General features: G+C 36.8%; 1 protein-coding gene across 2 annotated transcripts in view; it reads right to left on the bottom strand.

The window, feature by feature from the left end:
- The window catches only part of UBXN4 (UBX domain protein 4), a 40,186-nt gene extending 27,951 nt beyond the window's left edge, over positions 1 to 12,235 (bottom strand). For both annotated transcript variants that reach the window (XM_074301926.1, XM_074301927.1), the window contains exons 1-5: positions 10,855 to 12,235; positions 7,374 to 7,476; positions 5,259 to 5,287; positions 4,497 to 4,615; positions 3,415 to 3,592 (exon numbers count right to left, since the gene is read on the bottom strand). In XM_074301926.1, the coding sequence (XP_074158027.1) occupies positions 3,415 to 3,592; positions 4,497 to 4,615; positions 5,259 to 5,287; positions 7,374 to 7,476; positions 10,855 to 10,936 (511 nt within the window). In that variant the 5' untranslated portion in view covers positions 10,937 to 12,235. The remainder of the gene's footprint in view (positions 1 to 3,414; positions 3,593 to 4,496; positions 4,616 to 5,258; positions 5,288 to 7,373; positions 7,477 to 10,854) is intronic.
- Positions 12,236 to 13,346: the final 1,111 nt, after the last annotated feature.

Genomic DNA, 13,346 nt, shown 5'->3' with positions numbered 1-13,346 from the left:
AACCAAGAAAGGCAGTAAAAATGTATTCATTTACAGCTTTAAAATGTAATCAAAAGACTAAATTTAAAAGCATGAGTAATTGAGAAAATTATTTATTTTGACCAGATAAACTATACAGAGTATAATGTAAGGAGAAAAAAATAGAATAGGGATGTAAGAAATAAATTTCAAGAAAGGAACCAGAAATGACAGTTATAGCCTCAGATGCCTCTATATAAACAAAATATATAGTTTACAAGCAAGTTTGTGAAAGAAAGATTCTACTTAGAGGGGAAATTCAATTTCAGATATTTCACTAAGACTTGGGACCCATTATCGACTATGGCACTGACAAAAAATATTTTATTCCAAAAAGAAATAGGTCAGACAAAGGGAAAGAAAGTAGGAGCCTAGTGGGCTTGCGGATTAAGATATATTCATGTCTGAGAAGTCTGGGAACCAAAGGAGTTAACATGGAGATCAATGGAAGCAAAACGAGACATGATTGTTAGAATACTACAGACTACCTAGACAAAACAGGAAAATAAATGAGAGAATTGAGAAACAGGTTATAAACTTCTCACAGAAATATATTATAGGGGACTTTAATTATCCAGATTTTTTCTAGAGATTTCCTTCTATCAAAAGCAGAGCAACTATGTAATTTTTCTGACTTGCCTTAATGACAATTTGCTTTTTCAATAGGCTGAATGAGGGGAAATTAAAGGAAATGCTATCCTTGACTTTGCTGCTGAAGTAGAAATGATGGGCACTTATGGAAAAATGAATACTCCTTACATTTTGTGACAAAGATGAGTGCTAAATATATTCTGACTAGATTTTTGGAGAACACATTTTTAGGGCACTGGACACAATACAGATAGGACTCTGAACTAAAATTTCTATAAGGAAATCTACCCAGAAGGAAAAAGAAACTCAAAAAAGAAGCTGAAGCAAGTACGAGAGAGAAGAGCTGTTTAAAGAGATCAATATGACTACACAGCTAACTCAATGACCAACTTCTATCTTAAAAAGAAACAAGCCAAGTATAATAGAAGGTTAATATAAAAAATGTGACAATAATAATTTAAAAATAATTTCAGTATAAAAAAGGAATAATAAAGAAGTCCTAAAGCATGGGATAAGCTGATGCTGGTTAGGAAAGCTAATGAAAACAAAATTATTTTTAATTGTATATTGGTAAAAAGAGAAAGCTCAAAGAAAACACGGGCTTGGTATTATGGATAATAACAATGAAGAGAAGGCAGACGGATTTGGCTGTCTGTTGTCTTTGGACTGGAAAAAAAAGGAAAAAAGCTAAAAAGGAGTTGAAAACAAGATGATGAGTAAGATCATCATAAGAGATGATCTAGATATCCATAATGAGTTCAATTTCTCCAATTCAGAAGAAAAATATCTCAGATTTCTGAAAGAACTGGTAAATATAATTGCTAAGACTCTATCAATAATGTGCCAAAGATTGTGGGGAAAAAAAACCCCACAGGATTAAAGGGCAAATGTTCCATCTAGTCGAGTAACCCTGTCAAAAACATAAATAAGATTAGTTTGGTATTTTTTTCCCTTTAAATTGATACCCTTTGTTTTTACATCACAGCTATTTATGGATGGCAAGATGTGAATGAAATGACAGGACAGTTAGATAGATTCTGTCTTACTGAATTACTAGATCTAAAGAGGAGTTGATAACAATTCCATGGCAATTTGGAAAGAGATCGTCAGTTGAATATTACTGGGATTTGTGCTAGACTAAACATTTTTAGCATCAAATTGCATAAAGGCAAAAATGGTACACTTGTAAACTTTTTATGATGAAAAGCTAGAAGGAATAGTTACCATGTGGGATGACTGAAGAAAATCAGTTTCACAAGTAAAAGACAAAGATGGGCACAACTAAATTGCAGCCTGTCTATAAAAGATGTGGGGGTTTTACTGGGCAATGAGCTCAATAAGGTAGCATTGTGACATGACATACCATGAAAGGTATACTGTCAGCTGGAAATGGCTAAATAGGTTATGGTACATGAAAATAATGGAATTTTACTGCATTATAAGAAACAATGATTACAATAAAGAAACATGGGAAGATTATCAATTGTGAAGTAAGCAGAAGCAGTAAAAGAATAGACCTAATGAGTACAACAATATAAAGGAAAGAGAAACAATCAAAAAGAAATGTTGTGGAATTATAATAACCAAGCTTGACCCCAAAAATGAGTTATAAAAATTTAGCTTCCTCCTCCTTTGCAGAGCTGGTACAGAACTCTACACATAATGTCAAGACCAAGCCTTTACTAGGCTTATTTTTTTTTCCCTTTTTTTTGGGGGGGAGGATAGCTCTTTGAGGTGGAGAAGGATAGATAGTGATGAATACAGGAAATGTAAATGAAATAAAAACAAAAAAACTTAATAAAATTATTTTAAAAAAGATGGCATTGTGTGTAGGTATAGACCTAGGATGTTATTAATGAACTTGGCTTCTATCTTGTCCTGGAAGAAGCAAGAAGTTAAAGGAAGTTAATTCCAATTTAAAAATTTTCTAACAATTAAAACTATTATTAATAGTGATAACATTCTCTACACAGGGAACTAAATAATAGTGAAAATAGAAAAAAGATTCTCACTAAAGACTTTACAATCTAATGTTCATGGTGGGAGAGCAAAGAGAGATGGGAGGAGGACTAAAGACAGAAGGACATATAAGGCCTAAATAATGCTAAGAAAGATTGGGGCTGCCTCAGAAGGCTGCTTTGTTCAAAGATAACTGAAGTTCCCTGAGAGAGAAGATATACTCAGTGATGAGGAACAAATTGCCTCAACAAGTAATCGCATTATCACTCACCCTATTACCCTCACCATAGCATCAGAAATGTTCAGGCAGATGCTAGACAAGAAATCAGCCACATTGGAGAAGGGATTAAGTGCCAAAGGTCACTTCCCACTAATATATACCATAACTTTTAACTTTTAAATTTCTTTAATCACATACATGTTATCTTACTATAAAAGGTATGTTCCACTATGCTACTTTTTAAAAAATATATTCAAGAATGAAAGCATAATTGCCTCTATTCAGAACCTCCAAGAATTTTAAAATATACTAATTTCCCTTTATATCTTTTGAATATTCTCTTTTGAACTTTTACCTCTTATCTCTCATATGATCAGCCATTTCAGAGTTCACATACTGAGGAAACTTAAAAAATAAAAAAAGTTATGATGGAATTCTCTGAATTATTATATAACACATTTTTTTAAGCGAGTGAATTTTATCTGGATTAGGACTTCATATTCTGCAGCTGTCTTCATCCATTTAGGTAACTAAGCACAACAATTGTTTTTAAAGACATTACACTAGACATAGTATTATCATGTGAACTGGATGGGCATATCTAACAATGACAATATTAAAATTACCTATAGAAAAGCTTGATTGTGTGTCAGGAGATGTGGATGGTGTTTCACAAAGTTCTACATTTCTGGCTTGAGAATTTTCTGAAGTGTTGTTATGTTCAAAAGAAGAACAAGGGTTAGAAACTAGATTAGCTGACTGGCTCCCAATTCCAATCGATGCTTCACTTTTTAGTGTGTGCATCTGAAGAAAAACAAATGAGAATTTAATCAACACATGCTCTAAGCCTGTATTAACAGATAAGCCTGAAATGTGAGCTCAGATGATTTTTATTATGTAGGATTAAAAACATGTGCCAAGACTTCCTGTAACACATTTAAACTAGCGTAAACAAACAAATCTATAATCTCTAATTAAGAATTATTTCATAACTATATTATAGAATTTTGTTATTTCCTGCAACATAAAGGGTTTAAGACAATACTGAATTCCATTTAAATCAACTTTAAATTAATCTTTTTTTTAGGCATTATTTTTTTTTTTAGGCTGGGGTTAAGTGACTCGCCCAGGGTCACACAGCCAGGAATTGTTAAGTGTCTGAGACCAGATTTGAACTCAGGTCCTCCTGAATTCAAGGCTGGTGCTCTCTCCGCTGCGCCACCTAGCTGCCCCTAAATTAATCTTAAAAATGAAAGAAAACAAGGGCATGAAATGGGGCAGCTGTTAGCTCAGGAGAGTTTCTCTTCATTCTAACAGAATGCAGAAGGGGTGCAGCAATCAAAAAGCAGTAAAGAACAAATGATTTTTTTACAGGAACAGAAAGTAAAAGGAACACAGAAGTATACAGTACTGGAACCACGGGAATAGGAGAAGCAGGGACAAAAAAAGGAATATGGGGCTATACACAACAGTCCTATTTATCCTACAGACAGAAGTATTTTTTTAAAGGATGCTTCCTTTATAAGAACAGCTTGCAAAACCAAAACAAGGCTTATTATTACTTTCTGATTAATTTTACCTTAAAGGTTCAATGTAACTGGCTAGCTCTAAATACAAAAAGGGGCTTCAAAACCTTTTCTGTACTGAGTAAAAAAGAACCCCTGCATTTTCTTATTTTTATGAAAAGTATACTTCTGCCGTTTCTTACCTGTCTGACTTTGTGAATTCTGTTAACAAGCTCCTCTGCTGTAATGCTTCCTGCTATTACTTCCAAGGGAATTCCACTATCCCCTATAAAGAAACTGGATGGGACACATACTACAGGATCTGTGCAATAAAATAAAGGCTAACAAATTTATTTGAAAAAAACTGGTTATTTTTATAATATGCTGATGGCATATGAAAAAAAGAATAAGAGCAGTTCCATTTTAACTTCTATAAATTGAGGCCTTTTGCATAATAACCAATTATGCTCTCTGCTACTTACTAACAGTATGACCTTGGAGCTAACTCTTGTCTCTGGGCCTCATTCTCTTCAGCTATAAACAGGAGGTTGGGCTAGCTTATTAATCACTTTTAAAATAAAGTATTCTAACAAAGTTATCAAACCATAATCTTGTACCTTAAGATGTATGATTTAATGTCCCCTCATATCTCTGATTAAATAGGTCAAATGTACTGTTTCTATTCTCTTGACAAGTGACTCTCATTCTCTTCCCTATATAACTGTCCTGAAAACTTCTAAAAACTACAAGAAGATGCCCCTCTGTGGCTTCCCTGACACACACTGAAATCAGCATATGTTATCTTAAATAATAGGTATATCACTATAAATAAAAATACATTACTTCTTTTTAAAAAAATGTGATTTAAAAAAAAATTCATGAACTATTACTACTACTACTACTTAATTCATTAAAGTTATTGCCCTCAAACTTATATAACAATTTTTTTTCCATTCAAAGGATACAGATTTGTGAGAATTGTAGACATGCTTCACTGTAAAACAAAACCAAATACATAGTGAATAGATTATTAAGAATGTTTTTTAAGTGCTAGTTTTTTAAATGAAAAGTTATTAGTGGAAAAAACACTGGGTTTGGAATCAGAGGACTTGAGATGATGCTTGGCTCTGCTTATTACCTATGTGCTTTCTTTTTTTGAGGCAATTGGGATTGTGAATAGGGCCACACAGCTAAGATCTATTAAGCATCTGAGGCTGGATTTGAATTCAAGTGCTCTAGACTTCAGGGATGGGGCTCTATCCCACTGTGCCATCATAGCTGCTGCCTGCCTATGTGCTTAAAATTTTAACTTCTGGGACACCATTTCCTCACCTGCAACACAAAAAAGTTGGACCAAATACTTTCTAAGGTCCTTTCCAAATTGAGACTTTATGAATTATCCTAACTCACTACAGTCATTTCTCCAAGATATAAAAATCAACTAAAAGAGAAGAAAATCCCCACCAATTTTATTACGTGTAATTTGGGAGTGATTTATATCATTCTTTTCAGATGAATACAATCACCAGTCCCCTATGAATTTATCTGCTATGTTCTTATTGCTAAACTCTCCAGAACTATTTGCACCAGATTTTCTCATAGGAAAATAGTGCTGAATTGCATTAAAAAGCTCTTCTCTTAATAAATTTTGACTGATTAAGGTGACTGCTTCAAAACCAAATTAATTTTTTCCCAAGAACTAAAGAATTTGTTTCATTTTCAAAGTTTGATAGATCCCACAATTACTGCCATTTGATTATTTAATTTTACTTTAATTTCCAGTTTTTTATTTGGGAAGCAGAAAATATCTAGCATTCCAACATTTTACAATTCTACTAATCAATTTTACAGAGGCTATGAATATCAAGTGAGCAGTTTTTAGAGATAAATAGAAGAAATAGTTATACTAAGAGGAAAAAGAAAGCCACCTGGAGTATTAATTTCTTTCCAAAAAACAATCTCTCCTGATTGAATAATTAGGTTTGTACAATAGCCCAATTCCTATTTCCAGACAGCATGATTATCAATGCCTCAAAATCATCATGGGAGAAAAGATATATGGTTCAAAGGGGAGAGAGAACACTGTCTTTTGGGTCAAAAAATCTAGATTCATATTTTGGTTCTACATATTTACCAACAGATCACCTAAATTTTTAATGCCTTTGGGAATGGGCTATCTGGTTAAAAAGCTATTATGTGTCCCATGTATATGTAAATGACCAGTTTTTTAAGTTACAAAAATATAAGACAGCATGCTTATTATGCAAAACATTTCTATTAACAAAGAGGATGTGGCTCAAATATTGTATTACCTTCATTACCTGTGGTAGAAATTATAATACAGCAAGCAAATAGATGTGTTCTAAGACAGATTCTCTAGCCAACAAATCTCCATGGAACACTCCTTTTCTCCCTTAGTCAAAGTAGAACCTTCCTCAAGAACTAGGGAACATCCTTTCAAGAGGATCTCTCCATATACATATGCCTACAGGGTAGGCAGTTACTTCCATACTCACAAATGGCTGAGCTATATAAGTCCTGAAAATACCCGAGGTCCCTCCTTCTGGCTGAGCCTTGGCCCAAATGAAGAAGCCTATACTTAAGTCCACTTCTCTGATTACTATTGACACTGATCTAGTGATAGAACTTTTACCAACTCTGTCAAAACATTTTTGTTCCCAGAGGATTTCTTAACTGAGGCATTGATGCACATGGCACCTAATTTTTCTTTTATGTGTTGGAAGATCCTTTAGAATCTTACAGAAGTTTACAGTCTTTATTATGAACATCAATTATCATTGTAATATAAATACGTAAAACACTTAGGCAAGCTATTGGTTAGAATATTGGAGAAATCAGATTTTACACAATGGCAGACCATTAAAAGTTTAAACAGTTTCAATCAAAAATACTGATGAATCTAGAAAATACAAGATATAAGTTTCTAGCCTGTTAAAACATTCTAATCCCTGCCAAATCCAGTTATAGTCCAATGTATACTATGATACTGCATAATTAAAGACTACAATAACTATGACTAGAAAAGTTGAAATGAAAAAAATATGAAGATGTAAGCAAACCTTTTGGTATCAATTTTAATTGCCACAAAACTGTCCGAGGAAGCTTCTGTAACCTTTTCATCCTCCCAACTTTCAGCCATCTGTATAGACTGTTCATCATCACCTGTAAAACATTTAAAATGTTCTTAGAACCTAAAGATCTACTAATCCCAAATTTCCAATTCATGAAATTATTTTTTCTGGGGATAAATATTAAATGGGGGGGAAAAAAGGGCATTTCCTTGAAAGTGTAATTGCCATGAATACCTTTTCATGCCAAATATGAAAACTGAAATTTTCATAAAATATTTAAAATATTCTAAAGAATATTTTGAAATGGAAATGATATTCTTGCATATGGAATTATTTTCATGAAACATATTCAAAATATAAAGCAAAAAGTATGACAGGAACAAAAAGTTCACCGGCATTATATGACTTCAAAAAATAAGATTTTAATATGTTGAATTGGTAAATAGCACCTTTCTTTGAAAGAGCTCAACATCTTCAATAAAATTGGACATCTGTTCATTCAAAATCTCAACAAAGTAGAAAAGTGCAAAGTATGTTTTTCTCTTCTTTTACAGATTTGTCTAAAATCACTATGCTAGTAAACAGTCTAACAGACACAATGACTCCAAAGTCTTCCTAGGCTGCTTCCAGTAGACTCGTTCATTTTCCCAAGTATAAAATAAAAACTCTTTTGCAATTTCACACGCTCTTTTTGTTATATCTAAATTACCTTAGAAATCCTAATAGTTTTGTTGAAATATAATAATCTTAGTTTCATAACAATAACAATTCTGATTTTTTCAATTTATATATGAAAATTTCACTAGTCAAAAGCATGGACTGGCTACAGAATCTTAACAAATAAAAGGTTACAGGAATCAAAAGCTACCTCTAAAATCAAGATTCTTTAAAGCTTTGGAAATTGTCTTTCAAGTTTTCTACTGGCTTATATTCTATTTATATTAAATATGTATACTGCTATAATGGTCCCAAATCTGAACCCTGACTGGACATAGTTCCAGAGGGCTGGCAGGTGCTATAAATTCCTACTTCCACTGCTTATATATTTGCAAAAGAGCTACAAATACTACTTTGAAAATCTCAGACTAGCTAGGCACAAGGGCTAATTTGCTGTAATTGTAGGAAGGCCAACAGTTTTTTGGAACAGGTCATTAGATAGGCACAGAAAGATTGCCAAGAATCAATGTACAAACCTTCCAACAAAACAGTCATAATTAGAATGCTAACTGAATGCAATATATTTGTCAGTATAAAGTTAATTTAAAAAGAACCAACTTCCAAAGAGCTAAGTTTTAAAGCAAAATATTTAATATTTTATCCTATTATAAATATATCTCATTAATATGAGTGGATTCCTAAGTATGTAATTAAATCTAATCTAACCTCTGACACATCATTTTAAATATAACAAACTTTTAAGGGCATTTTCTTGTAAAAAGATATGTCTGCCTGTTCCGAGCACAAAATGAGGACTTTTAAGACTCCAGAATGCTAGATTTCTTAATTTCTGCGCAATTTAAGAAATCGAGCAGTCCATAGTTATTCCACAAAATTGCCATGCTTTTATGGAATGAAAACAGCAGAGTGTATTTGGCAAAACTAATATTTAAAACTAAATTTCTAGATTAAGAATAAAGCTGACAAGTTTAACCCCCAATGGTAATTTTATTTGTAAAATGTGAACAAAACTATTGAATTTTAAATCATTAGAACCATTTAAAACAACTATACCATTAAACTGCCATTATATTAAGAAATCAGAAGAGGGTTAAAAAGTTCCAGCTTTACCATTTACTATCTGCTTGTTATTTAATCTCTCATTCAATTTGCTCTTCTGTAAAACAGGGATTAATAACTGCCTTGCCTACTTATAACAGGTAACTGTAAAGATCAAATTAATGTATGTGAAAATGCTCTGAAATCTTTAAAGTAATGAGTATAAAATATTATTTCAGTAAAAAATAATTATATGCCACTTGATTTCCCTTCTTTTCTGAAATATGGTAGGCACTATATGATCTCCAAAAACATGGTATAGAATGTATCAATTGAAATGATTCAAGATTAGATTAAAATGATCTTCCATTTGCCAGAGCCTTAGAATTAAATTTTTAAAAATAGAAAACTTCATCAGCCCAGGAAAATCAGACTTTAATATAATGGTTTTATATATTTTTCACTTGCTATAAATGTGATTTTGGTGCTGTGTTATACTGTCCAAAAGAGAAATGGGAAAATGGAGAATGTATTAATGCTATTAAACAAAAATAACTAGTCAATTCTGATCTAATAGTAGCCACAGATATTCTGCTCAGATTCCCATAATTCAAATCTGAAAAAAAACACAGATTAGTGTTAAGGCACACTGAAAATCTGGGTGACAGCAATAAAATGTGAGAATGTGGAGACAAATACAATCTGTGAGCATAATTAAAGAAATTAATTAAGCCACATTTTCAATTGTGACAAATGGTTGAGAGGTTTAAAAAAGGGGGGAGGGAGAAGTCCTGAAGATCCATATAATGTTAAACAAAAATAAAAAAGGATTTTTTTACTCACCTTACAATAACACTTTCACATTGTACTGATCAAAAGTTTTGGATTTCCTAAACTAACAACGGTAACTAAGATCATCAGGTGGTTTTTCTTTGTTGTTTACCAATGACACAGCTTTCTTCCTGGTCTTCCATAACTTAATTATGAATCTAATCACTTCTAACTGTGGCCCTGCCTCCATCCAAAACTTCTGAAATTAAGTGTGTAGTTCTAAGGCATTCTGAAACTCTAGGTGATGGAAAGCTCTTCCTCGATACCTATCATTAGCTATGGATGAGGATATGTAGTCGCCATCACCACGGTGCTTTAGCTTGGAAATGACATTTCCTCGGACCCAGCCAGCTGGGAGGAGGGAGGGAGAGGGTAACAGCGGAGGGGAGAGATGAAGGTAGAAAAGAACCCCAGGACACCACTACTACCCCTGCCCCCTTCCCCCGCCCCGGCTGTCTCAGAAAGCCAGGCCAAGGCACACAGACCCGACCCGGAGCATTTCTCGGTAGTCAAAGGACGAAGGGCTGCAAGAGGCAGGGAATGTCTGTCTAAGGTCAGGTTTATTTGAGCAAGAAGGGAGGAGAAAATTAGGACCGCGGGGAAGGGAAGGAGACTAGGGGGGACGTGGGGAGGGAGATAGAGAGGAAAGACGAGAAGAGAAGGATCTCGGTGTCTCTCAACGTTAGAAGGGGAGTGAGGCTGAGGATAGAAGGGGGAGGTCAAGTTGGCCCCGGGGGAACGTGAGGGGAGTGACGAAGGGACCGGGGGTAAGGCGGGACCCTCCGCGACACGGCCGTCACGGGCAAGGAGCCCGGGGATGGACCGCGGGAGGCTGAGGAAGGCTTGGCAAGTGAAGGAACCAAGGATAGTGAGGTTGAGGGGGTGAGGGGGAGGTTGCCGCGGCCTGGGACGCCCCCTTCACCTGCCACGAAGACCACGAAGACTGCTCCACTCTGCTTGGCCGCCGCGATGGCGGCCGGGATCGCGCCCTGGAACCACAGCATCGTCCCGCTCGGGCCCGGACGGACGGACGGTCAGATGGACAGAAGCCCGGCAGCCGTCGCTATCGCCCCCGCGTCGCCCGCTCTGTTTCACCGCAGCCGCCGGGGAGGCCGGCAACCAGGGCCCCCGCCCCCTGACACACAACACACGCACACACAACTCCCCCCCTACACACATACACACACACACACGAACACACTCCCTTCAGCCGTCTCCCAGGGCGCGCGCACGGCGTGTCACGGGCACGGCTCTCCCGTCTCCGGGTCTCGTCCCAGTCTGTAGAACCCGTCGGGGGCTCCGGTAGAGTAAAAGAGGCCCCGGAGTACGTATTGCGTGACGCGAAGACACGTACAGGCGCGCGCGTGCCCGTCGAGACCGGGGCCGAGGGAGCGGAGGTAGGAAACTGGAAAGGATGACTAACCGCTGGCACGCGCCGACTCGTTCCCCCACTTCCCCTAAGGGATCACGGGAATTGTAGTTTTGAGAGGGGCTCCGCCCATGTTGAAATGAGTCAGGGGTAACTGTGATTTCATCAGCTCAGATTTGTCTCGCTATAATAAAGCACCCCGGGCCTGAAGCGGAATTAGAATGACGCGGAAGAGAAGGAAAGCGGCCTCCCTCATTGTCAGAAGCAGGTGGCTTCTGCCGGGTCTGCCTGCCGGTCCTCTGGGAGGCCTCCCTCACAGAGCTCTGTCCTCTCTGGACCTCACAACCTCCATCTGCCTAGACTAAGAGCATGGCGTTCTGGCAAAGAAGGCGAGCCTGGCCTCTCTCGGTCCCTCCGAAGGGCCTTGAGAAAGGAGGCAGAGGCCGTCGGTCACCACCATGGGAAGGGGGACAGGGGAAGCAGGAGACACAGGGCCCCCCGCCTACCCTCAGGGAGCTCCTGGTCCGGTTGCGGGGTGGGGGGGAGGAGAGAGCTGACTTTGATGGATCTGTGATGTCATCAATGTGGATAGTCCCTCGGACGGAGTAGATCGCGACCCATCCAAACCTCATCCTCTGCTGCCCTGGTTCATGGGTCCCAGATATGCTCCTCGGCGGAACCCCCTCCCCCCCAAATGCTGGTGCTCTTCCTATCAACCATTGGAACTCTCCACTGTCCATTTATCCTTCCTGGCTCTTGTTACATTGATGCCGTCCTTTCCAGGCATATGTGTTTTCAAGCTATTTCTCGCTAATCTGTGGTGATAACGCTACACCCCGTTTTCGCCCTCAGTGTCACTTGATCTGCTGTCCCGAGTAACTCCCATCTGATTTTTCAGTGACTGATTTCTAATGGAGGAGGAATACTGGTATTCAAAAAATGAGCTGTGTGATTTTGTGTTTTGTTTTAGGGAGAAACTTAAGAATCATTGAAAGCTCACTTTCCCAAATGCAATATAAGCTGCTTTTCTCTTCCTACACAATTTTGAGCTGGTTTGTTGTTCAAATTAGGTCCAAGTTTTGCACACACTTATAAATTCATACACACAAGCACTCACATGAACCAGCTCTGTGGGCTGTCCATTTAACTACAATTATATAAACTAGTTTTAAGCTACTTGTTTTTTCCTATTTACTTGATATAATTAGCATAATCCGCAAACAAAAACATTTATTTGGAAACCTCATCTTTAGAGAATTCAACCTGCTTCCTGCCTCGACTGAAGTCAATGAGAAGATAGATGAAGTTATCTTTATTGTTCCATGTTTTAAGGAGTGTTTTTTTTTTTGTTTTGGTTTTTTTTATGATTTTGACATGTGAATGGAAGATACCTTGTTAGAGGAAAGCTTTTTTTTTTAATTGAAAAGTCACTTTATTATAAAATTTTTTGACAGTATGCATGAGTAATTTTTTTTAATAACATTATCCCTTGTATTCATTTTTCCAAATTATCCCCTCCCTCCCCTCTCCCCTAGATGACAGGCAATCCCATACATTTTACATGTGTTACAGTATAACCTAGATATAATATATGTGTGTAAATCCAATTTTCTTGTTGCATGTTAAGTATTAGATTCCGAAGGTATAAGTAACCTGGGTAGATAGACAGTAGTGCTAACAATTTACATTCACTTCCCAGTGTTCCTTCTCTGGGTGTAGTTATTTCTGTCCATCATTGATCAACTGGAAGTGAGTTGGATCTTCTTTATGTTGAAGATTTCCACTTCCATCAGAATACATCTTCATACAGCATTGAAGTGTACAGTGATCTTCTGGTTCTATTCATTTCACTCAGCATCAGTTGATGTAAGTCTCTCCAAGCCTCTCTGTATTCCTCCTGCTGGTCATATCTTACAGAGCAATAATATTCCATAACCTTCATATACCACAATTTACCCAACCATTCTCCAATTGATGGACATCCATTCATCTTCCAGTTTCTAGCCACTACAAAAAGAGCTGCCACAAACATTTTGGCACATACA

Source organism: Sminthopsis crassicaudata, chromosome 3, assembly GCF_048593235.1.
Source record: "Sminthopsis crassicaudata isolate SCR6 chromosome 3, ASM4859323v1, whole genome shotgun sequence".
Taxonomy (NCBI): domain Eukaryota; kingdom Metazoa; phylum Chordata; class Mammalia; order Dasyuromorphia; family Dasyuridae; genus Sminthopsis; species Sminthopsis crassicaudata.
Note: the sequence above shows the minus strand (reverse complement) of the source record. Positions and strands in the feature narration are given on the sequence as shown.